Source organism: Lynx canadensis, chromosome B3 (assembly GCF_007474595.2).
Source record: "Lynx canadensis isolate LIC74 chromosome B3, mLynCan4.pri.v2, whole genome shotgun sequence".
Classification (NCBI taxonomy): Eukaryota; Metazoa; Chordata; class Mammalia; order Carnivora; family Felidae; genus Lynx; species Lynx canadensis.
This window is the reverse complement of record NC_044308.2, coordinates 62,072,650-62,097,723: the sequence shown is the minus strand read 5'-3', so window position 1 is coordinate 62,097,723 and position 25,074 is coordinate 62,072,650. Positions and strand designations below refer to the sequence as shown.

General features: G+C 43.5%; 1 protein-coding gene and 1 pseudogene across 2 annotated transcripts in view; both read right to left on the bottom strand.

Annotated features, from left to right (window-relative positions):
* Positions 1-897: 897 nt before the first annotated feature.
* Positions 898-25,074, bottom strand: part of PPP1R14D (protein phosphatase 1 regulatory inhibitor subunit 14D) — a 26,078-nt gene continuing 1,901 nt past the window's right edge. For both annotated transcript variants that reach the window (XM_030318469.1, XM_030318468.1), the window contains exons 2-6: positions 23,218-23,349; positions 13,272-13,550; positions 1,638-1,721; positions 1,415-1,447; positions 898-1,209 (exon numbers count right to left, since the gene is read on the bottom strand). In XM_030318469.1, the coding sequence (XP_030174329.1) occupies positions 1,144-1,209; positions 1,415-1,447; positions 1,638-1,721; positions 13,272-13,526 (438 nt within the window). In that variant the 5' untranslated portion in view covers positions 13,527-13,550; positions 23,218-23,349 and the 3' untranslated portion in view covers positions 898-1,143. The remainder of the gene's footprint in view (positions 1,210-1,414; positions 1,448-1,637; positions 1,722-13,271; positions 13,551-23,217; positions 23,350-25,074) is intronic.
* Positions 15,430-16,587, bottom strand: LOC115516083 (annotated as a pseudogene).

Here is a 25,074-nt window from a genome sequence, read left to right as displayed (position 1 = left end):
AGCATGTCTTACCTCTAGAACCCTGTGGGCTCTGAGCCTGGGCCCCTGGAGAGATGGCAAGAGCAAGACCTCCACTAGAAGTCCAGTCCTGTGGAGTGAGGAAAAAGGTCAGGCTATCCTACAGGCTTCTCCAAGGAGGAACAGTCCCATCCACCCTGGAACCTCATATGCAGTAGGCATGGATATTCACTCAACTGATCTGAACTATGTGTCCTGCCCTGGGCAACCCATTGTAGCCTGCAGGCCCCACCATCTTAGATTCCTCAGCCTCCCTAGCACTCAGACAGTGCTTGCACAAACAGTGCTTCCTGTCTTACTCCCAAAGGATGCCACCTCTCCAGGCTCCTGTCCCAACCTGCCTGCCATTCAGACCTAGTGTCTGTTTCCAGCCACACCTTCCTGAGCTGACTCCTGGAGTCTCCACCTGTACCCTTTACACGCCTCTACTTAGCTCCTGCCTTTTCTCTTTCTGCTGCTGGCTGGAGCCAGCTCATGTTAGTTCTCAGCCTGATGCCTCCCGAATCATTTAGGGAGAGAGGAGGGTTAGCTATCCCTGATTTCTGCAGACCCAACTAGGTTTTCCCTATTACCTCCCCTATGGGATTCAGAACTAGTCTTTGCCACTTGGGCTCCTGTTGGTGATGCAGGATGCTGTGTGTCCTAGTCTGGTGCCCTCTGCTTGGCCTCTGGGCCTTGCTATATCATGAGCTCTAAAGTAGAACTGTGACCTTCACCTTTGAATTCTCAAGGCCTATCTTGATGGATGGATGGATAGATGGATGGGTGAATGAAGTATGGATCTGGTGACTCAGGATGCTAGCCTTCTGGTATATCACTTGACCGTCCCCTCCCCTATCCCTCAGGACAGATATGCTCCACACTCCATTCAGCTGGGGCTCCCAAAGGTTTTATCCACTTGGCTGCCAAGGAAAGTACCGGGCAACAGCCATGAATGGCTTCCAGAAAGCCTAGCTAACAGGAACCAGCTGTGGCTACACATACACAAGAGGTATCCAAATGTCCCTTCTCATCTTCCACATTCCTTGTCTTTGTCCCAGGGGACCATCTCCCTCTCAGCCCAGGATTCTGAGGTTCAGGGCAGGCCTGGCAGTGCTAAGGCTGCTGAAGGTAGTCTCCCAAGGCTTATTTCTGAGGCCGACTGAGTCTCCGGAGTTTCTTGAGTTGACTGAGCAGCTCAGAGATAAAAGACTGAAAGAGAAACAGGGATGAGATCAAGGAAAGGGGTCACGCCCACCCACCACAATGCCCTTCTTAATCTCCCCTGACCCCATGTCTCCAGAGCTGGGGAAGGTGAGAAGGACCTAGCGCTAAGCCTTCCTCTCAAATACTCCTCTTCATTAGCTGCCTCCCCTCTAGGTCCCGCTTACCCCCAGAGCAGCAGAGCATCCCTTACCTCTGTGGGGCGGGGGCAGTTTTGGAGAAGAGCCTGGTGGAAAAGAGCAAAGAGTGAGTCCCTGAGCCACAGAACTTTCCCACAAGCCTCCACTCAGCTTCCCAGGAATCCTCTCCTCTGAACTGGTTCTCCCCATGCCACTCAAGGAGGCAAAACCTGAGTTCCTGGGCTCCTCCCTCTCTAAGCTCAGCTTCCATTCCCCAACCCCAGGCCCACATTCTACCTCCAAGTGAGTCTTCTGTTCCTCTGTGGATAGTTCCATGAGAGCTTCCAGGTCAATCTCAGGCTCAGGAGGAGTTGGTTGACCCTGTTTGGGAATCACATGGGGCTCAGAGGGGCCTGGCTAGCTGGTGCTGGAGTGAAAGTTACTGTCGGGCTCACCCATCTCCTACCCTACTTCCATGTTCAGTCTGTCTCCTCACCTTACTCAGACCACATGTTCATTCTGCCATTCAACACTTACTGAATACCTACTATCTTCTATCTGAAACAGGGCTAGGGTTCTTTAAAAAGAGTGCCTGTTCGGGACACCTGGGTAGCTCAGTCGGTTGAGCATCCAACTTCGGCTCAGGTCATGATCTCACGGCTCATGAGTTTGAGCCCCACATCGGGCTCTGTGCCGACAGCTCAGAGCCTAGAGCCTGCTTCAGATTCTGTCTCCCCCCATCTCCCTCTGCCCCTACCGTGCTCACGTGCTGTCTCTCTCAAATATAAGTATTTTTAAAAATTAAAAAAAAAAAATAAAAAGAGTGCCTGTTTAATTTCAAAGGTGTATGCATGTTGTTGGTAAGGATCTAAAATGGTACAGCTGCTTTGGAAAACAGTTTTGCAGTTCTTTTTTATTTGTTTGTTTTGAGAGAAAGAGGCAGGGGCAGAGGGAGAGGAGCTAGAAAATCTTTTTTTTTTAATTAAAAAATTATTTTTTTAATTTTTGAGAGAGAGACAGAGCGTGAGCTGGGAAGGGTCAGAGAGAAAGGGAGACACAGAATCTGAAGCAAGCTCCAGCCTCCAAGCTGTCAGCACAGAGCCCGACATGGGGCTCGAACCCATGGACCGCAAAATCATAACCTGAGCTGAAGTCGGATGCTCAACCAACTGAGCCACCCAGGTGCCCCAAGGAGCTAGAAAATCAAGCAGGGTTCACACCCACAACTGTGAGATCATGACCTGAGTCGAAATCAAGAGTCGGATATTTAACCAACTGAGCCACCCAGGCTCCCCAGCAGTTCTTTAAAATGTTAAATACAGGGGCGCCTGGGTGGCGCAGTCGGTTAAGCGTCCGACTTCAGCCAGGTCACGATCTCGCGGTCCGTGAGTTCGAGCCCCGCGTCGGGCTCTGGGCTGATGGCTCAGAGCCTGGAGCCTGTTTCCGATTCTGTGTCTCCCTCTCTCTCTGCCCCTCCCCCGTTCATGCTCTGTCTCTCTCTGTCCCAAAAATAAATAAACGTTCAAAAAAAAGAAAATTAAAAAAAAAATGTTAAATACAGAGTTGTCACCTGACCCAGCAATCCTACTCCTAGGTCTACTCCCAAGAGAAATGAAAACATGTCGACACAAAAGTGTGCATGAATGTTCATAGCAGTATTATTCATAATAGCCAAAAGGTAAAATAATACATATCTCCATCAACTGATGAATGGATAAATAAAATATAATGTAGCTATACAATATTGCTCAACAATAAAAGGAACACATCATTGATTCAGACTACAACATGGATGAACCTTGAAAACATTATGCTAGTGAAAGAAACCAGTTACAAAAGGCCACATATTATGATTCAACTTGTATGAAATGTCCAGAATAGATAAATCCATAGAGACACAAAGTAGATTAGTGGTTGCCTAGGGCTGGGAGTGGTGGTGGTAAGGAATGAGGTGTGACTGCTAATTGGCACAGGGTTTCTATCTGGGGTGATAAAATGTCCTAAAATTAAGTTGTGGTTGTATAACCCCAAGATACTTAAAACTATTGGAAGTATACACTGCAAGTGAGTGATTGTATGGTATGTGAATCATATCTTAATAAAGCTGTCTTTAAAAGTTATCACAGGGGCACCTGGGTGGCTCAGTCGATTGAGTGTGTGACACTTGATTTCAGCTCAGGTCATGGTCTCATGGTTCATGGGTTCGAGCCCTACTTGGCATTCTCTCTCCCTCTCTCTCTCTGCCCCTCCCCTGCTGACACATGCATGTGTGCTCTCTCTCTCAAAATAAACTAAAAAAAAACAAAAGTTATTATAGTCAGTGAAATAATTCAAACAATACAGAGTTTATAAAATTGAAAATGAAAGAAGCTCAAGGGAATGAGAAGACAAGCTACAGACTGGGAGAAAATATTTGCAAAGGGTGTATCTGATAAAGGACTATTGTCCAAAATAGACAAAGAACTCTTGAAACTCAAAAGTAAGAAAGGAACAACCCAACTGAAAAATCGGAAAAGATATGAACAGATACCTCATCAAAGAATATATGCAAATGGCAAATAGGATATGAGATGTTCAACATAATATGTGAGTAGGAAACTGCAAATTAAGACAACAGTAAGATACACTACATACCTATCAAATTGGCAAAAAATCCAAAATGCTGACAACACAATGCTGATGAGGATGTGGAACAAGGGGAACCTTCATTCATTGCTGGTAAGAATGCTAAATAGTACAGCCACTTGGGAAGACATTTTGGCAGTTTCTTACGAAACTAAACACACTTTTACCATATGATCCAGTGATCAAGCTCCTTAGTGTTTACCCAAGTGAGCTGGAAACATATCCATATAAAAACCTGCATAAAGATGTTTATAGCAACTTTATTCATAACTGCCAAAATTTGAAAGCAACCAATACATCCTTCAATAGGTAAATGGATAAATCAACAGCACACCCAGCCGATGGAATTATTATTCAGCACTAAAAGAAATGAGCTTCAAGCCATGAAAAGACTAGATGAACTGCAAACACACGGAATAAGTGAAAGAAGCCAATCTGAATTTGGCCAAACATATCGTATGATTCCAACTATACAACATTCTGGGAAATGCAAAACTATGGAGACAGTAAAAAGATCAGTTGGAATAATGGGGAAAGTGGGATATATAGGTGGAGCACAGAAGACTTTTAGGACAGAGAAAATACTCTGTATGATACTATAATAGTGGGTACATGTCATTACACATTTGTCCAAACCCTTAGAATGTACAATACCAAGAATGAACCCTAATACAAGCTATGGACTTTGGGTCATTATAATGTGTCAATGTAGGCTCATCAACCATAACATTGCACTGCTCTAGTTGGGGAATGATAATGGGGGAGGCTATGCATGCGTGGGGACAGGGGGAACATGAGAACTCTCTGCTCAGTCTTCCTGTGAACCTAAAACTGCTCTAAAAATTAAGTCTAGGGGCACCTGGGTGGTTCAGTCAATTAAGCGTCTTGACTTCAGCTCAGGTCATGATCCCGCAGTTCATGAGTTCTAGCCCTGCATTGGGCTCTGTGCTGACAGCTCAGAGCCTGGAGCCTGCTTCAGATTCTATGTTTCCCTCTCTCCCCCTTCATACTCTGTCTCTCTCTCTCTCAAAAATAAATAAACATATTTATTTTATAAGTCTATTTTAATAAGTCTATAAAAAAAAAAGAGATGTGGGGCGCCTGGGTGGCTCAGTTGGTTAGGTGTCTGAGTTCAGCTAAGGTCATGATCTTACGGCTTGTGAGTTAGAGCACCGTGTCAGGCTCTGTGATGACAGCTCAGACAGAGCCTGGATCCTACTTTGGATTCAGTTTCTCCATCTCTCTCTGCCCCTTCCCTGCTCATGGTCTGTCTCTGTCCCTCAAAAATAAATAAATATTAAAGAGAGAGAGAGACTGGGGCGCCTGGGTGGCGCAGTCGGTTAAGCGTCCGACTTCAGCCAGGTCACGATCTCGCGGTCCGTGAGTTCGAGCCCCGCGTCGGGCTCTGGGCTGGCGGCTCAGAGCCTGAAGCCTGTTTCGGATTCTGTGTCTCCCTCTCTCTCTGCCCCTCCCTCGTTCATGCTCTGTCTCTCTCTGTCCCAAAAATAAATAAACGTTGAAAAAAAAAATTTTTTTAAAGAGAGAGAGAGAGAGAGATGTGAACTCAATGGCCAAGGTTTAATAAACTTGTGATTTTTTACTGCTTTATCAAGGACTTTTTTTTTAATATGAAATTTATTGTCAAATTGGTTTCCATACAACACCCACTGCTCATCCCAACAGGACTTTCTTAAGTGAAAGTGTTATGGTGATAAAGAACATGACTCCTAGCACAGGTTGGTGCCACTTTTTTTTTAAAGTCTGTTTGTTTGTTTGTTTGTTTATTACTCTCTACACCCAACATGGGGCTCGAATTCATGACCCCAAGATCAAGAGTTGCATGCTCCACCAACTGAGCCATCCAGGTGCCCGTGGTGCCACTTTCTTGATTCACACTGAGAGTCACCATTGTTTTTGCATTATCAGTACAAACGTCAACATAGTGAAAAAGGCAAATGACATCTCAATATTACTATGAACATAACCAGGAACCCTCTGAAAGGGTCTTGGAAACCCCCAGGGTCACCAGAATACACTTCAACTGCTGCCTCATTCATTTTTTTACTGGGTTCAGTTTTTTCTTACTGATTTAAGAAGTCTTTTTTTTTTTTTTTTAACTAGATTAGCCCTGACGTTCATTCTACATATGATGGAAATTTGTGTGTGAGGAAGGGGTTGGGGAAATATATGTGTTTACATATAGCTAAATGTTTATATATAGCTAAATGTAACTAATCGTCTTTTCCAGTTTGGGGGTTTAATTTTTTTTTAATTTTATTTTAGAGAGAATGCAAGCAGGGAAGAGGGGCAGAGCGAGAGAGAGAATCTCAAGCAGGCTCCACACTTAGCATGGAGTCCAAGGTGGAGCTTGATCCCACGACCCTGGGATCATGACCTTACCTGAAGTCAAGAGTGGGACACTTAACCAACTGAGCCACCCAGGCACCCCTTCAGTTTGGGTTTTGCCATTTCTTCTCCTTCTCCTTCTTCTAATGCTTAGCAAGTTCTTCTCATATGGATTTGAATAAATATTTGATATTCACCTTTACATTTTCTAGAGGTTTGATAATTTCACCTTTTCCTTTTGATTATTTAATCCTTTTTGACGTTGTTTTTTAATTGATTTTTGAGAAAGAGAGAGACAGAGACAGAGAGAGAGAGACAGAAAGAGAGCAAGCAGGGAAAAGACAGAGACAGGAGAAGAGAGACAGAATTCCAAGCAGGCTCCATGCTGTTAGTGCAGAGCCTGATGCAGGGCTCAAGCCCACAAGCTGTGAGATCATGATGTAAGCCAAAAATGAGAGTTGAACACTCAACCGATTGAGCCACCCAGGCGCCCCTGATTATTTAATACTTCAAGATCTATTTACTCAACAAATACATGTTCAGTGACTACTGTTATTAACCTGGCACTATGAACTTGGGAGCTTCAGTGAACAAAACAAAAATCTTGTCCTCAAAGAGCCCACATATTAGAGGTAGTCAAGAAGACAAATAGATACATATATAATAAGTACTTAAGCTGTATAATTTGTTTAACATTATTTGCGGGACTTTTTTTTATTAAAAAAATTTTTTTTAATGTTTATTTTTTATTTTTTTGAGAGAGACAGAGACAGAATGCGAACGGGTTAGGGGCAGAGAGAGAGGGAGACACGGAATCTGAAGCAGGCTCCAGGCTGTCAGCACAGGGCCCGACGTGGGGCTCGAACTCACGAGCTGTGAGATCATGACCTGAGCTGAAGTCGGACGCTCAACCGACTGAGCCACCCAGGCGCCCCATTTGTGGGACTTTTTAGATGATGGAAGTGTTCCATATCTTGATTGGGGTAGTAGTGGTTACATATGAAAAAGTGCATCCCAATGTACACTTCGAATTTTATTCTCTGTTAGTTATACCTCAATAAAGTTGATATATATATATTTTTTAGGTTAAGAAAAAGGAAAAAGAAGCCTCACCTGCCCTCTCCTTCCTCCAACTGCCAACAGGTAACCACTGTTAACAGTTTTAGTCCTCCCATGCCTTTTTATTTATTTATTTATTTATTTATTTATTTATTTATTAAAAAAAATTTTTTTTAACGTTTTATTTTCTTATTTTTGAGACAGGGAGAGACAGAGCATGAACAGGGGAGGGTCAGAGAGAGGGAGACACAGAATCCGAAACAGGCTCCAGGCTCTGAGCTGTCAGCACAGAGCCCGACGCGGGGCTCAAACTCATGGACCACGAGATCATGACCTGAGCCGAAGTCGGCCGCTTAACCGACTGAGCCACCCAGGTGCCCCTATTATTTATTTTTTTAATGTTTATTTATTTATTTCGAGAGACAGAGAGAGAGAGAGACCATGAATGGGGAAGGGGCAGAGAGAGAGAGAGAGAAAGAACTCAAAGTAGGCCCGGTGCTCAGTGCAGAGCCCAATGTGGGGCTCCATCTCACAAACCATGAGATCATGACCTGAGCCGAAATCAAGAGTCGGATGCTCAACTGACTGAGCCACCCAGGTACCCCTCCATGCCTTTTAAAAAATAAATAATGCTAGGGTTCTAAGTTAGCTCTTTCACCCTAAGCTCTAGGCTTTCCTTTTTGCTTGCTTGGTTTCTAGCTCATCTGGTTCATCCTTCATTCATTTAATGCATATTTGTTGAGGGCATGCTATGCACCAAGTATTGTGATAGTGCTGGGGCCATAACAGCAAGACAGACAGACATAACCCTGCCCTTGAAAAGCTTATAGTCTCCTGAAGGATATAGACAAGTGAAATGGCAGTTATAATACAGAGCGATAAGCACTCTGATGAGATACTTTGAGAACACAATGGAAAGGGAACATAACCAAGCCTGGGATTTAAGAAGGCTTCCTGGAGGAAGTGACCTCTAATCTGAGAACTGAAGGCTGAGTGGGAGTTAACCAGATATTTATTCTTAGTAACAGGGACTGAATTTATTCTCCCAAAATAAGTAACCAGAAAACTAGGGGTGCCTGGGTGGCTCAGTTGTTAAGCGTCTGGCTCTTGGTTTCCGCTCAGGTTGTGATCTCATAGTTGTGGGTTCAAGTCCCACAATGGGCTCTGTGCTGACAGCACTGAGCCTACTTGGGATTCTGTCTTCCTCTCTCTGCCCCTCCCCGACTCGTGTTGTCTCTCTGTGTCAAGAATAAACATTTTTTTTTAAAGTAACTAGAAAACTAGAATATATATGAACAATGTTTTCAATCATTGGACAAAGGTTGCTCAGGACTACCTAAGAGAGAAGGGAAACAGATGAGACAGACTCTGTAATTGCCCTGTATTTCTTCCTAGAGGCAATTTCCAGACCACAGAGCAGAGAGGGAGGTCCCAAGGAGAGCACAGTGGTCTTGCGAAATTGATAGGACAGAGATCAGAGTTCAGGGTTGAGGTGGCTGGGAGTTGCTAGACAAAGTTCTGGAGAGGAGGATGTTATGAAAAGAGACCTCCAGAAATCTGCATAAAGGTTCTCTTGAGTCTTTGCTGTACACAAGATGCACATTCATAGGATAAAGCCTCACAAGCCCAGGTACTATGAGGCACCAAAGGCACAGAGATGAACAGTTCCCAGACCTCACACAGGACTGGGAGACAAATTAAGTTCCATCCAGTCAGAGTGGACAGTCATCACTGATCATTTAGGCATTCAGTAGAGACCTCAGAAGGGCCATACTTGACTAGGGGTTAAATTATTCTCTAGATTAAAGGATACTTTAGACTCAATGTAGCTTAAAAATAAGCTTCAGAAGGATCAAACTGAGCCACAAGTAACTAAACTGCCTATTAAAACAAGGCCCAATGCTTTAAAGGAAGAAAAAAAAATCCAGTCAGTCAGTAACATGAAACTCATAAAATGTCCAGTATCCAGTCAAAAAAATCACTAGTCATACCAGAAGCAGGAAATATGACCTATAACCAGGAGAAATATCAGTTAATAGAAGTAGACACACACACATGACAGAATTAGCAGATGAAGAAACCATGAACATACTAATGAGAAAAATGAAATCTATGAGAAAAAAAACAAATGTGGAGCATCCAAAGATGAAAAATACAGTATTTTAAATGAAAAACTTACTGGATGAATGGAGGTAATGGCATATTTGACGTTGCCAAAGTAAAGACCAGTTGAACTTGAAGATTCAGAGACAGAAACTAGCCAAAATGAAACACAGAAAGAAAAAAAACCTGGGGGGGGGGGAGGAAGAAGACAAAAGAGTCTTGGTGATCTTGGTATGATATCAAGTGGTCTAACACATGTGCATTTGGAATTCCAGAAGGTGGAGAGTGGGGCAGAATAGTAAAGCTGCACTCCAACTATTAGAATTCTACCTCTAAAAAAAGTATTAGTCTGACTCCCAAAAACCTTTTCATATCAATTATGATATTAACTACACGTATTTTGGATATAAGGTACATATATATTACTGAGAGTCAGATTACCATTGCAGTCCGGAGCTGAGAATATGGGCTGATATCATAATCCAAATATTCTTTCCTTAAAGTATTTTTTGAATTCTCAGAAATGAGTGGATATATCAAACAACCCCTGCTGAGATGAACAAATATGGTAAAACTGTGAGTTGATATTGCATGAAGTGGTTTCCTGCCAGATGCTGCCTGATCTGACTCCTTTCTCACTTTCACTCCATGTTCCATGCCCGTACTCCTGATCTCTCTGCCATGGGAACCAGCAATGAAGTAAGTCTCAGGGATGAGCTAACAAGTGTTTGTTTCACGTATTTGTTAGCAATACTTTTTTAAAGTTGGAAATCTAATAGATTGTTTCTTAAAATGTCACCAAATCAGAAGGGCTGCCTGCATCAAAATGCCAGTTGCCACCAGGAAAAGATAGTGTCATAGAAGCTATAGGGAAGGAATGTTTCTTTTTTGGAGGGGGCGTGGGGAAGAATGTTTCAAAACTCTAGAGTGGTCAACAGTATCCCCTGCTGATGTGTACATTAGATTTGGCCCCAAGGCAGTGATTGGTGACCTTGGCAAAAGCTCCCAATAGAATGGTGGGAACAGAAGCCAGGTTTCAATGGTTTGAATAGTGAAAGGAAGGGGAAAGGTAAGTAAAGGATGTGAGTGTGGGGGCACATGGGTGGCTCAGTTAGTTAGGCATCTGACTCTTGATCTCGGCTCAGGCCATGATCTCACAGTTTCTGAGTCCAAGCCCCAAGTCTGGCTCTGTGCTGACAGCACGAAGCCCACTTGGGATTCTCTCTCTCTCCCTTTCTGCCCCTTCCAGGCTTGTGTGCTCACTTTCTCTCCCTCTCTCTCAAAATAAATAAATAAACATTTTAAAGAAAGGATGTGAGTGTGGACAAACTTTTAAGAAGTCTTGTCATAAAAGAGACATGGAATCCTGGGTGGGATCTGGGGGGGGCATATTGTTGGGCAAGTCTCCTTAAATTTTTTTAATGTTTATTTATTTTTCAGAGAAAGCGGGGGGGGGGGGGAGAGCAGAGAAAGAGGACGACACAGAATTTGAAGCAGGGTCTAGGCCCCTAGATGTCAGCACAGAGCCCAACATGGGGCTTGAACCCACAAACTGCAAGATCATGACCTGAGCCAAAGTCCGTAACCAACTGAGCCACCCAGGTGCCCCAAGAGTCTCCTTAAAATAGAACAAACTCATGAGTGTTTACATCCTTCCTTAGAAGCCAAATCCACACTCCACCTCTGGACAATAGGAGCTCTAGGGCCCCAAGTCTGTTTGTTTTGTTGAACCCAGACTTGGTTCCTCTGATGACAACAGAGCTGGTGCATACCCAGTGAGATGAGACAGGGCCCTCCAACAAGGTAAGGTTGGAACCCATTAAACCAAACTAAACAAGTAGTGATGCATCCCTGAAATAATTCCCAGCAGTTCTATCCAAGGTGGGCATGTCAAGGAGAGCCTGGTGGGTGGAGACAGACTCTATATGGGTAGAAGTCAGGCAAGGTAAGCCTGAACACTGTTGCCTCCATCTCTGCCTAAGATGACCAGCCACCTGGGGCTTCCCCAGGCACTTGGATGCTTCCTGCTGAAAAGTGCTGGGATGGTGAGAGGAACTGCTACCTGGCACCTTTGGACAATTGTCATGGCAACTGCAGGCCAGGTATTTTATTTCGGTCATTGCCTGGGAGTGGTCCTCCCTCCCACGTATCCTGCTTTCAAATGTGATGAGCTCATTGTTGTACAGCTTTCCCCCCTGCACTGATCTTACAAAAGCAGGTTCTTTTTCTAGTGTCTCTCCAGTGCCTGGAAAAATTTGCTCTGAGGTGTCTGAAATATGAGACTTTTTGTGCAAGTGTACCACAATCTGAAAGTGAAACTGTTCCAGAGAGGGAGGGTGCCAGCAGGATAGAAGGGCAGTAGAGGTGTTCTCCAAGGGCAGAGCAGGCCAAGAACATGTGCCTCTCCTGCTCACAGTTCCAGGGCATCTCCCTACACTGAACAAGTGAGCCCAGAATGCCGCAGGGGACATGGTCGACACCTGGGCCACACTCATACATGACCCAGTGAGCTTCACAAGACAGCCTGGGCCACATGCATCATTCTCCTCCACCCCCAATCACAGGGCCACTGACACAGCCCTTACCCGGAAGAATGACAAGCCCCTTGCCGCCCCAGAAACAAAAGATAGGAGCTGAGTCAAGAAGCAGAAGAAGAAAGGACCATGGTATGTGGACAAGACTCCTGGTCTCTGGCTTGGTGCAGTGGTTCTCAGCCAGCCACATGCTAGAATTAACTGTGGGGCTTATTAAAAGACCAGTGCCTGGAGCCCACCCTAGATTTAAAGTCAGTTGAGGCACAGTCAGGTCATCCAGTTTTTTCTGAAGTACTTCAGGGCTGGAGAACCACTAAGCTGCCCGAGTAAGCGCCCAGGCTCTGCAGGCAGAGCTCCAGCTGCAGCTCCTGGTCTCCTGGTTTCCTAGTTGTATGACCTTGGACTTGTTACTCAACATCTTTAGGCTTCCATTTCCTTCGAGGTAAAAACATAGCTACCGAAGGGGGTTGTGCGGAGGGCCGAATGGAGTAACGCATGCCAAGTGCTGGTGCAGTGCCTAACACAGAGTTAAGTGTTCAGAATGCTACCCTTGTTGCTGAAGCAGCAGTTGTGACTACTCTAGGATCCCGATTTTTAGTTATCTCAGAAGGAAGGTGCCACTTCTCATGACAAGGGGCAGAAAGCCATCCTTTTCACAGGGTGGAGTTGAGGGGAGTCCATCAGAGCCAGGGCCAAGGACTTATTCTAGTCCATTGCTGTCTGTTCTGAGAGGATGGAAATGTTCTATATGTGTGCTGACAGTGTGGTGACCATGAGCCACGTGGGACTACTGGGCACTTGAAATGTGGCTAGTGTGACTGAGGAAATGAACCTTTAATTTTATTTAATTTTTATTAATTGAAAGGCAAATAGCTACACATAGCTATAGTCCTGGACAATGTAGCCCTTGACACGTATGTGTGTTCAGGATGAGAGTAAGTCAAGACATGAAGTAAATAAAAATCGCTCTTGTATCTCATTTGAGCTTCACAAAAGTCCTACAAAGGAGCTATGACAGGCGTTGATAGGCTCATCTTGTGGATTAGGAAACTAAGTCTCAGGGATGTGAAAAGACCTGGCTCAGATTTTGAAGAGAGTTAGAGGTAGAGCCCAGACCAGAGGCAGGCAGGTTTCTGGACTGAAATCCACATTCACTTGTTGGGAGCAGCTTTCTCTCACATTGGCCCTCCGGCTCCTCCTGAGGTCTCCCAGCAGGCTCTCTCCCAGGCCCCTGGTGGCCTCCCACCCTGCTGGTAGCACTCACCTGGAAGAGCTCCTGAATCTGCGCGTCCACCCACAGCTCCATCTCCAGCCAGCGCTGGAGCTGCCCCCGGTCATACTTCACCGTCAGCCGGCTGGGTCTCCGGGACCTGGGTACTTTGGAGAAGTCGGGGTGGGACTTTGACTCTGAGTCCGTGGATGACGTCCTCCTCCTCCCAGAAGTCCACTGGACCTTCTTACTTGGGTTCTCCCCATCAGGGCTGGGAGATGTGCAGGAAGTAGGGCTTGAAGACAGCATGGAAGGATTGGCGTGAGCAACAACCTGGGGAAAAACGGCCAGTCAGAGCAAGGGTGTCAGGGAAGTGAGGAGACGGAGAACAGAGGGAGAGGCCAGCAGGGAAGAAAGGAAGAAAGAGGAGGGAGGGCCAAGTCTCCGGGAGGGGCGGAGGGTCAAAGATCAACAGGACTTTCTCTGGTGCTGGGAATGCCAATCTTCTGGCTCTTAGCTGCCAGTGAGTGGCACTCCAGAGCTGTGCCCCAGCCCTCCTCTTGTGCAGCTGCCGTAGCCCAAAGTGATATAAATTTCAGATAAGCAAAGGTCAAGAGGGTGCCAATCCTCAGGAGGAAGAAGGGATCCTTGGGTTCTGAGGGGTGCAGGGCTCTGATTCAGTGCTCTATGGCCAGTTCTGGAACAGGACCCGAATCACACTCACCAGAGAGCACTCAGCATCTCATCTTCCTGGGACTAGATCCACCTGGGCCCTGAGGAGCTGGAGTCAGATGGATCCTGCAGGAGCAGGGTCCCAGGCAGGTAGGAGGTCCTGCTCAGAGTGTGGCACTGGTAGGGGCAGAGTCTCACCGCAGATAGTTATGAGGGATGGTTATTTCTGGCCCTCTTAGGGTCAGTACCCTCTTGTGTCTGGGTGTGTCTGAATGCGAGCTGCATTATGAAATATGTGGGAGAAGAGGTGCTCCTCTGTCAGCCTGGCCCTGTGCTTGCAAAGGTAAATTTATCAAGCTTCTCTCCCATGCCTGTTCCCCAGAGGCAACTGCTTAGGAAGCCATATTTTCATCACATGACCCTCCCCTGACTCAAGTCCTTCCTGACACAGAGGAAACCCAAAGACCTACCTCCTCCAGGTGTCAAGACTAACAGTTTTAAACACACAGTACCTGCATTCTAAAGGAAGGGTATGTTTGTTTGTTTAGTCTTTTGCAACAAAAATATTCTAAACTTTTTAGAAAAGTTACAGAAGAACACTGTAATTTTTTTTAAAAGATGAACAGCTCAGAAGGACAAACAAATGAAAAATGAAAGTTTCTCTCCTCTCCCCAGCTCTACTCCCCAGAAGCAACCCCATCAACAGCTTCTGTTTTTAATTCTCCTGTAATCACCATTATCCCTTTGTGTAATGTCATATATTTGTCCATTTTAGATAGCATCTCTTGTCTCCTCAATATGAATGATGGGTGATTCATCATCCCCGTTTACTTTCCACATTCCAATTTTTGTTATATGTATATTTTTCTTTCTTTTTAATTTTGAGATTTTTTTCATTTGAAGGTAAATCTTAATACTATTAAATTTACAAATATGCTAATTTAAATGCCCAAGTATTTATCAAAAACACACATTGCAAACATACAAATATCTATTCTCTCCACATGTCAGAGTCCACTCATTTCATGGTTTGGAAATGTGGAGAATAGATTCCCTTAAACTGCAAGTCAGCAGGTGTTTCTTCACAGTTAACGTTAGCAAAATTCATTCAAAATAGTAATTAACAATGACCTTCTTCTTTACTTATTAACTCTCAACTAAACACCTTCAAAACTGTATTTTGTTAAAATTTCTGTACTAAAAAGTAGAAAAACTGAACTACACAAATATTGAAAAGTTAAAAATTCCTTAATTTTTATTCCTGGGATTACTACCCAATTTACAGGGCAATATACCTCAGGTAACGAAAAGAAAAAGAAAAAGCTACAACAGATAGAAGACCTCAGAAATGTACACGTAATTGACACTACATTGCATTCATCAATAGCTGCACTTTTTGCCAACTGTGGCTATGACAGTCCTGAACAAGAACGGGTTCCTGTTTAAGCTGCAGGAACTTTTCTGACTATGGAGCATTGTTCCTTCTGTGGCAAATTTTTACAGTTCCTCTAATGCACTTGGGACGACTGTCTCAAAGTAACCTGTCAGCTTTCCTGACAACACCTTGCTCGCTCTCCTGCTAAGAACTGTAGCCCTTTTCTTCTGAAAATTTTTAGAACCTTCTGCTACCATATCCACCACTTCCACCACCAGATCCATAACCACCACCATAGGGACTGCCCGAGCTTCTTCCACCAAAACTGCCCCCTTTCATGGGTGCTCAGCTTGGTTGCTGTTGTCCACTATAATTTCCAAAATCATTATAGTTCCCACGGCCACCATAGTTACCACCTCCAAAATTTCCTCCTTCATTGTAACCATCATATCCTCCACCACCACCACCGTACCCACCGCCTTGGTTTCCATATCCTGGTCCACCACCACCATAGCCTCCTCTGCTACTATAACCAGCACCACCACCACAGTTGCCACCATCACCTCCAAATCCATTGTATCCATCATCACCTCCTCCATATCTACCTCTGCTGCCACCACCTCCACCGTAGCCTCCTCTTCCACCAAAGTTTCCTCCACGACCCATAAAGTTGCCAGATCCACCTCCATGACCTCTTTGTGATCCAGCAGACTGCATTTCTTGTTTGGAAAGGGCCTTTTCCACTTCACAATTACGCCCATTAATAGTGATGGTATTTCTGAACAATTTTATCAACCGTATCATGATCATCAAAAGTTACAAAAGCAAATCCTCTCTTTTTTCCACTCTGCCTGTCCTCCATAACTTCTATGGTTTCCATCTTGCCATATGTTTCAAAGCAGTCTCTCAAATTGTATTCTTCTGTATCTTCTTTAATACCACCAACGAAATTTTTCTTCATAGTTAGATGGGCTTTGCAGAATCCTCTCCAGAAACAGTTCTCTTTGGTTCCACTACACGTCCATCACCCTTGTGTGGTCGAGCACACATGGCTGCATCCACCTCTTCCACGCAAGAGTAAGTCACAAAACCAAAACCCCTGGAATGTTTTGTTTGGGGGTCTCTCATCACCACACAATCTGTAAGTGTGTCCCATTTTTCAAAACGTTCTCATAAACTATCATTTGTAGTTTCAAAGCTCAAACCACCAATAAACAGTTTTCTCAACTCCTCTTGTTCCTTTAGATCATGGCCCTCCTCCTGCCGGTGGCAGCGACAGCCGGAGTCGGGCTGGGGGCAACCGGGTGGCAGTTTTACCTCCATCCTGAGGCCAGACTCGTCTCTTCCAACTCGAGTTCAACACAGGATCTTGTTTATATATTTCTTTTTAGGTCTCACAGTAGTTGCCTTTACAATGTTGAGTTTCTGTTTCCAGGGTATCGATTTCAACCACCATACACTGCGTAAAGAGAGCTATAGCTAAAGGCCAATAGATGAGTCTTTAATGATGAAAAACTTTGGGGCTCTAAGATGACAGAGTGGGGGAGGTATGTGAGGGCTGGAGCCCAGGAAAATAGCCTGAAAAAACCCAGACTTTAGAGGAAGACTGCCAGATGTGAGTTCAAACTCAGTTTTTTGCCCTGCATTGGTTTTATAACCCTCACACTTCACAACCTCTTTGAGTCTATTTTCTCATCTGCAACATGGGGCTTTGGGGGAGGAATAAATGAGTTGATAGATGTAAACATGATGTCCAAAACAGAGTCCCTTCTTAGTAAACATCCATTCCCTTCCTTTGCCTTGTCACTCTCCCTGCCTTCCTGGTGAGGCTCCAGGCTTCACGTCTGCCAAAGGGTGGCCCAGGGATTTCTCCACAGTGGCTTCCCTCCTGAGCCTCTTTGGAAGAGGGTGGAAATGAGTGGTAGGGAGGCCTCTAATATGCAGCCTGTAGACTCAGCTGTTACTTTGATGACCTGTTACACATAACAGTGGCAAGCATTATTATGATAGTTCCTCCATCCTATCTTCTTGAAGAGTTTGGGAGCCCTTTCAGGAAAAGGAACCAGATCAGAAGACTCAATGAGTTTTGTTCATTAACCTAGTCACTTAATAACAAAGATTTTATGAGCTCATCTAGCAGGCCAAGTGTTATGCTCAGTACTGGAGATTGGTGATCCAAAGAAACACAGTCCCTGCCTTCATGGAACTTAACAGTTTAGTGTAAAAATAAACAAATATTCATCAACTAATCAAATGTAAAGTTGCAACTGTATTTAGTTATCTGGAAAAGAAGGTAAAAGGTGCTATATTGAGGGTGTGACCTAGCAAGTGGTAGCATTTTGAACTGAGTTCTTAAGGATGAATAGGAGTTAACTAGGCACAGGGACCAGCAGGAATGGAACTGGAAGAAGGTAGGGCAAATGCAAAGGTTCTGTGGCAGGAGAGAGATGTTGAGTACAAGGACTAAAAGGCCAGTGGGGCTAGAACAGAGAGAGGAGGGAGGAAATCGTGAGTCATGAGGCAGTGGGTAGAGGTATCTACAAAGGGCTCTGTAATCCACATTAAGGAATTTTGTCTCTATCCTAAGAGTACTGGAAGTCACAACAAAATCTTATGTAATAGTGGTGGGGTAGGCTGACATGTTCAAATTTAAATTTCCAAAAGACGGAGAATCAGAGAGTGCAAAAAGCCTGAAGGAGATCAGTTAGGAGGCCACTGCTGTAGGGCTTAACTGGAGGAGGTAGTGTTGTTGGTAGTGAAAAGGGTATAAAGGGACAGATTGGAAAGCTATTTAGGGGATCCTAGTTAATAGAACTTGGTGATGGATTGGGGACACAAAATATGCAAACTTCATAGACACCTACACTGCGACACAGACAGGTTCATGCATGGAGCCTCTGTGAGCCTATTTCCTCATCTGTAAACTGGAGGTTGTGGAGATTTTGCAAGAGCATGCGGCATGACTCCTGCGAGGCTCAATGGCACACAAATGAGTTATGCCCATTATTTATGTGTAAGGCTCCTTACTGACATTCTTCCATTTTTGCATTCACACACAGCTCACTGCCCTATGAGCATCACCATGCATCAATTAGTTTGCCTGAGATAAGGGAATCATGCCCCAAGATAACATGGAAAGAAAAAACCACAAGGACAGCAGGGCCACATCAGGGTGGGTAAACAAAGAGGGTGCTGCCCTGGGCAGAGGTGAGGGTGTCTGCCTTGTTCCCCTGGCCTGCCCTAAATCCAGTGGGGGGTATAAAATGGGCAACAGGAAGATATCATCAGAACTGTGCTCTTCTTGGGGCTCCTGGGTGGCTCAGTCAGTTAAGCAGCTGACTCCGTTTTGGCTCAGGTCACGATTTCATGGTTCCTAGGATTGAGCCCTATGTTGGGCTATGTGTTGAGAGAACGGAGAGTGCTTGGGATTCTGTCTCTCCCCCCTCTCTGCCTCTCCCCCACAATCACTCTCCGCCTCCTCAAAATAAATAAACTTAAAAAACAAAAAGAACTAGGCTGTTTTTAAATGTCTCTTCTCTTCCTCCTCTTATTAAACATTTTTATTTATAGGGGGACCTGGCTGCTTAGTCAGTATAACACATGACTCGATCTCGGGGTCATGAATTTGAGTCCCATGCTGAGTGTAGAGATTACTTAACTAAAAAAAAAAAAAATTATTATGGAAGAAAAACATGTTCATTTTAGAAAAGTTTCTAAATTCTCTTTTCTTTTCCTTTTTTTTAGATTTTATTTTTAAATAATCTCTACACCTAACATGGGGCTCGAACTCACAACCCTGAGATTGAGAGTCGCATGGTCCTCTGACTGAGCCAGCCAAGTGCCCCAACATTTCCAAATTTTCTAAAACATTAAAAATTCCTCACAATCCTACCACATAAAACCATGACTGCTAACTTCTGGCAAACTTTGAAAGTATGACATTCTGGCAAACTTCTTCTAGTCTTTTTTCTGTGCATATGTAACAGTTAAGAAAATGCTAATATACAATATATAATTATTTGGGAAACTTTAAAAACTATTATTATTATTCAAGAAATATGTTTAAAGATGACATGTTCATTGTAGAAAATTTTTAAATATAGATAAAGAAGAAAAGTATAAATGATGTTTGGTATGTTTATTTTTCCTTTTTCATAGAGGTTTGCTTGTTTTGGATTTCCATGAAATTAGATCATTTTGTAACATATGTAAGCCATTTTATAATTTTATATCTTTTGAATACTTTTATTAAGTAGTTTTGTACATATCTTTTTTTAAATCTGCAGAGTTTTTCAAAATTTGGGCCATAAAAAAAATTGTAGACAACGACTCAAAGTAAGAAATTCATTTAATATCATAATGCATACATATATAAACATGAAATGAAAATTTTCTTTTTATTATTATTATTTTTTAAATTTACATCCAAGTTAGTTAACATATAGTGTAATAATGATTTCAGGAATAGAATTTAGTGATTCATTACTTACAAATAACACTCAATGCTCATCCCCACAAGTGTCCTCCTTAATGCTACTTGCCTATTTAGCCCATCCCCCCACTCACAACCCCTCCAGCAATCCTCTGTTCATTCTCTGTATTTAAGAGTCTCTTATGGTTTGTCCCCCTCCTTGTTTTTATATTATTGCTTCCCTTCCCTTTATGTTCATCTGTTTTGTATCTTAAGTTCCACATGAGTGAAGTCATATGATATTTGTCTTTCTCTGACTGATTTATTTCACTTAGCGTAATACCCACTAGTTCCATCCACATAGTTGTAAATGGCAAAATTTCATTCTTTTTGATTGCCGAGTAATACTCCCTTGTATATATATGCCACATCTTCTTTATCCATTCATCCATCAATGGACATTTGGGCTCTTTCCATACTTTGGCTACCACTGATTGTGCTGCTATAAACATTGGGGTGCATGTGCCCCATCAAAACAGCATTCCTGTATTCTTTGGATAAGTACCTAGTAGTGCAATTGCTGGGTCATAGGGTAGTTTTATTTTAAATTTTTGAGGAACTGCCATACTGTTTTCCAGAGCGGCTGAACCAGTTTGCATTCCCACCAACGATGCAAAAGAGATCCTCTTTCTCCACATCCTCGCCAACATCTGTTGTTGCCTGAGTTGTTAGTGTTAGCCATTCTGACAGGCGTAAGGTGGTATCTCCTTGTGGTTCTGATTTGTATTTCCCTGATGGTGAGCGATGTTGAGCATTTTTTCATGTGTCTGTTAGCCATCTGGATGTCTTCTTTGGAGAAGTGTCTATTCATGTCTTCTGCCCATTTCTTCACTGGACGATTTGTTTTTAGGGTGTTGAGTTTGATAAGTTCTTGATAGATTTTGGATACTAACCCTTTATCTGATATTTCATGTGCAAATATCTTCTCCCATTCTGTAGGTTGTCTTTTAGTTTTGTTGATTGTTTCCTTCACTGTGAAGAAAATTTTTATGTTGATTAGGTCCCAATAGTTCATTTTTGCTTTTGTTTCCCTTCCCTCTGGAGACATGTCAAGTAAGAAGTTGCTGCAGCTGAGGTCAGGGAGGTTGTTGCCTGTTTTCTCCTCTAGGATTTTTGATGGCTTCCTGTCTTCAGTTTAGGTCTTTTGTCCATTTGAGTTTATTTTTGTGTATGTTGTAAGAAAATGGTCCAGGTTCATTCTTCTGCAGGACACTGTCCAGTTTTCCCAACACCATTTGCTGAAGAGACTGTCTTTTTTCCATTGGATATTCTTTCCTGTTTTGTCAAAGATTAGTTGGCCATACATTTGTGGGTCCATTTCTGGGTTTTCTATTCTGTTCTATTGAACTATGTGTCTGTTTTTGTGCCAGTACAATACTGTCTTGATGATTACAGCTTTGTAATAGAGCTTGAAGTTCGGAATTATGATGCCTCCAGCTTTGGTTTTCTTTTTCAGGATTGCTTTGACTATTCACGGTCTTTTCCAGTTCCATGCAAATTTTAGGATTCTTTGTTCTAGCTCTGTGAAGAATTCTTGTGTTATTTTGATAGGGATTGCTGAAATGAAAATTTTCTTATGAAGAGAAACTTACCTTTATTTTGATATTTTTAACTCTATTTCATTTTATTTTTTCAAATGCTAACAGCAAGTCAGTTTGTTTTCAAGACTCACTAATGGATTCCAACCTCTTCCATTAGCAACAATTCCATGATACAGTTACTCAATCCCCTATCATTAGATTTATGGATTGCTACCAGTTTTTTGCCATTATAAATAGTACTGTTCTGAACATTCCTGTAACTATTCCTTTGTTAGCATTCCATGATTTTTCTTTTCCCTTAAGAGAAATTTCTAGAGGTGGGGCTACAAGGGTGTGTAAAATTTTAGGGGAGTTTGACATTTATGGTCATATTAGCTCTCTAAAAAGTTGTACCAAAGAAACTTTATAGTTTGATATCCTATTTTTTTCAGTTAACGAATTCGTTAGTCATATAAAGCTGCATAACAAATTATCCCAAAATTTTACAGCTTAAAACATTAAGTATTTATTTATTTTATTTTATTTTTTAATTTTTTTTAATGTTTTTTTAATTTATTTTTGAGACAGAGAGAGACAGAGCATGAACGGGGGAGGGTCAGAGGGAGAGGGAGCCACAGAATCTGAAACAGGCTCCAGGCTCTGAGCTGTCAGCACAGAGCCCGACATGGGGCTCGAACTCACGGACCGTGAGATCATGACCTGAGCTGAAGTCGGACGCTCAACCGACTGAGCCACCCAGGCACCCCAAAACATTAAGTATTTATTATATCACTGTTTCAGCAGGCGGCTTGGCTGGCTCCTCTGGGTAAGGGATTCTCAGAAGGCTGCAAGTCAGGTGCTGGCAAGGGCTGTTGCTCAGAGACATTAATCCCTTGCCACAAGGACCTCTCTAGAGGACTCCTCGCCACATGGCAGCTACCTTCCGCTAGAGCCAGGGCATGAGAGGAAGGTGGTAGGCAAGCAAGGTAGAAGTCACAGTCTTTTTGTACCCTAATTTAGGAAGTGACATGCCATGACTTTTGCTGTTTTCTATTCATCAGAAGTCAGTTACTAGGCCCAGCCACCCTCAAGGGGAAAAGATGACACAGGACATGAAAATCAGAAGGGCTAGACAACTGGTGGCAATTTAGAAGTCACCTACCACACTGGAATACCGTGTGGGCATTTTTGCATTAGTATAATTCTTTTTAAATGCCCCTTTAAGAGGTGCCTGGGTGGCTCAGTCAGTTAAGCGTCTAATTCCGGCTCAGGTCATGATCTCACGGTTCGTGAGTTTGAGCCCCGCATCAGGCTCTGTGCTGACAGCTCAGAGTCTGGAGCCTGCTTTGGATTCTGTGTCTACCTCTCTCTCTGCACACCCACCCCACCAGCTTGCGCTCTGTCTCTATCTCTCAGAAATGAATAAACATTAAAAAAAATTAAAATGCCTCTTTAAGGCTGTAGTAATATCCAAGAAGATCTGTCTCCCTTAAATAAAGATTGAACCAATCACAGTGGCCTCACCCTGAAAAGTATTGCATTACTTTCCCCAAAATTCCTTACCAAAAATTATTGGTTCTACATTATCAAGAGAATTCATGGGCTTTGACTTAGATAATTAAAATGGAAATTTATTTCTAAAATTTATTGTTTATTCGTTCCTGGGTTTTGTCACCAAAAATAAATACAATACAATACAATACAATACAATACAATAAAATGTACTGTTTATGATCACTAAATAATTAAAACTAAAATTTAATCTGTAAATACATTATCCTTCCATTTCAGTTATTATTGCCACATAACAAACCACCCCAAAATACAAAGACGTAAAACAAATACAGCCATTTATTTACTCCCAGTTCTGCATCTTGGGCAGGGCTTGGCAGGTGCAGCCAGTCTCTGAGGGGCAGCTGGACTGAGGTTAAGGACAGAAGATGGCTTCACACAGCTACTCACCTGGGGTGGCTTCAAGATAGCTGTACTCCTCTCTCTCTTCCTTCATTGTCTCACATCCTCCAGGGGCTTGCTCTCTTCAGGTGACCTCTCGCTCCTGCAGGGGAGTCAAGCTTCTTTGTGTCACAACTGGTTCTAAGAGGGAAAAATGCAAGCCATGTGGCTACAGCCCAGAAGTCACAGGGTACCACTTCTGCATGTCCTGTTGGTCAAAGCAAGTTACAGATTCAAAGGGAAGGGAACACAGATGCCACCTCTTGGTGGGAGGAGCAGTGTGCATATACGGGAAGGTGAAGTAGGGTCTACCACCTTTGCTGGCCATCATTGTAGACGACCCACCACACCTACTGATAGAAACCACCAGATCACCATCTGAGACAAGGTAGTCAGCGTTCCTTTTCTAGCAGTGGTGTTAAGGACTGAATATTCTCACCAAAGCACCCAATCCTAAGAGTAATGGTTGGTACCGGTGATATGGCACATAAGAATGAAGTCAGTAGCATAAACCCAGGCCTACTCTTCTCCAAGCTCACAGATGGAGGGTGAGCCACATGGTCTAACAAAAGAGCTAACTTACCCAGACAGCTCCTCTTGGGCCTGCAATAAACAATTAGAAAACCATATCATCTGGAAATGCTTTGCAGGAAGGCATGGCAGAATCATGGAAAGGGCACAAGGTTGGCAGTCAGGAGACCTTAAGTCTGCATGTGGCCCTCTGCTACACATTAGCTCTGTGTCTCTGAACAAATCAAGGACAAGTCTCTGAGCTCAGTTTCCTATATGTAAGGGGAATACCTTTAGCTAAGCCCCTCAACAGGTTTAACACTCTTTGCTTCTCTACAAAGTGTACTTTATGAATCCATCCAGGGGACAGCTGGCTCTGTGCACACTGCCAGAGAGGCTATGGGGAGGGGGGGGGCGGTCACTAAGGGTCTAAACAGGTAAAGGGCAGATGAAGGCAAGGCTGGAGGAGGCAACCTCACGCAGAGTGCAAGGTGGCCTGGAGTTCATCTGGAAGCTGGCACAGAGCTCACAGCAAGGACAGCAATGGCAGTAGACAGAAGGGATAGGTGTGACCCAATACCAGAGAGACTGTCAGTACCCAGGAGCCAGCTAGATGTTTGCAGGGAAAGCCCAAGGAAAGGCAGAGGGCAAAGATAACTCCAAAGTGGCAGGGAAAATGAGACCAGGAGAGAAAGGGGAGAGAAGAGCAATTTGGCTCTAAATATGACGAATGTGGAGACTGTCAGGATATATTTCTGGTCCTCATTGTGGAAACTCACTAAAGGGAACTTGGAAGATAACTTAAAAACTAGAAAGAAGAAAATGTTACCCCATATTCCCGCCATTCAAATGCCATTGCTTTCACCACTTGGGTGGACTATCTTAGTCTTTTTTCCTCTCATGTGTAGTTTTTCTTCTCAGTATGTAGGAAGCAGTATAAAGTAGTAGGAAAAGTGTAGTTTTTGATGGCAGAGAGACTTGGAATAAAATTTTAGCTCTGTTACTTTTGAGCACTCATGGTATCAAATGTTTTATCTGCATTAACTCATTTAATCTTCATAATAACCTCTGAGGCCCCACTTCATACACAAGGAGACCAAGGCACAGACAGGCTAAATAACTTGCCAAAGGCCACACAGATAGTAAGTGGCAGGTGAGAGTTAAACCCAGAAGCCTGAGTCTAAAGTCCACATACTCAAGCCCTATCCAGCCCTGCCTCCCACTCTTCACTGTGAGCTCAAGGGAGTTAGTGAACTTCTCTGCAAACTGGAAACTATTCTCAGAGTAGCTGTGAGCATTAGCAATTATGTCAAGTTGTGCCAGCATCTTAACTAAAGGGGGCTGCCCACCACTTGA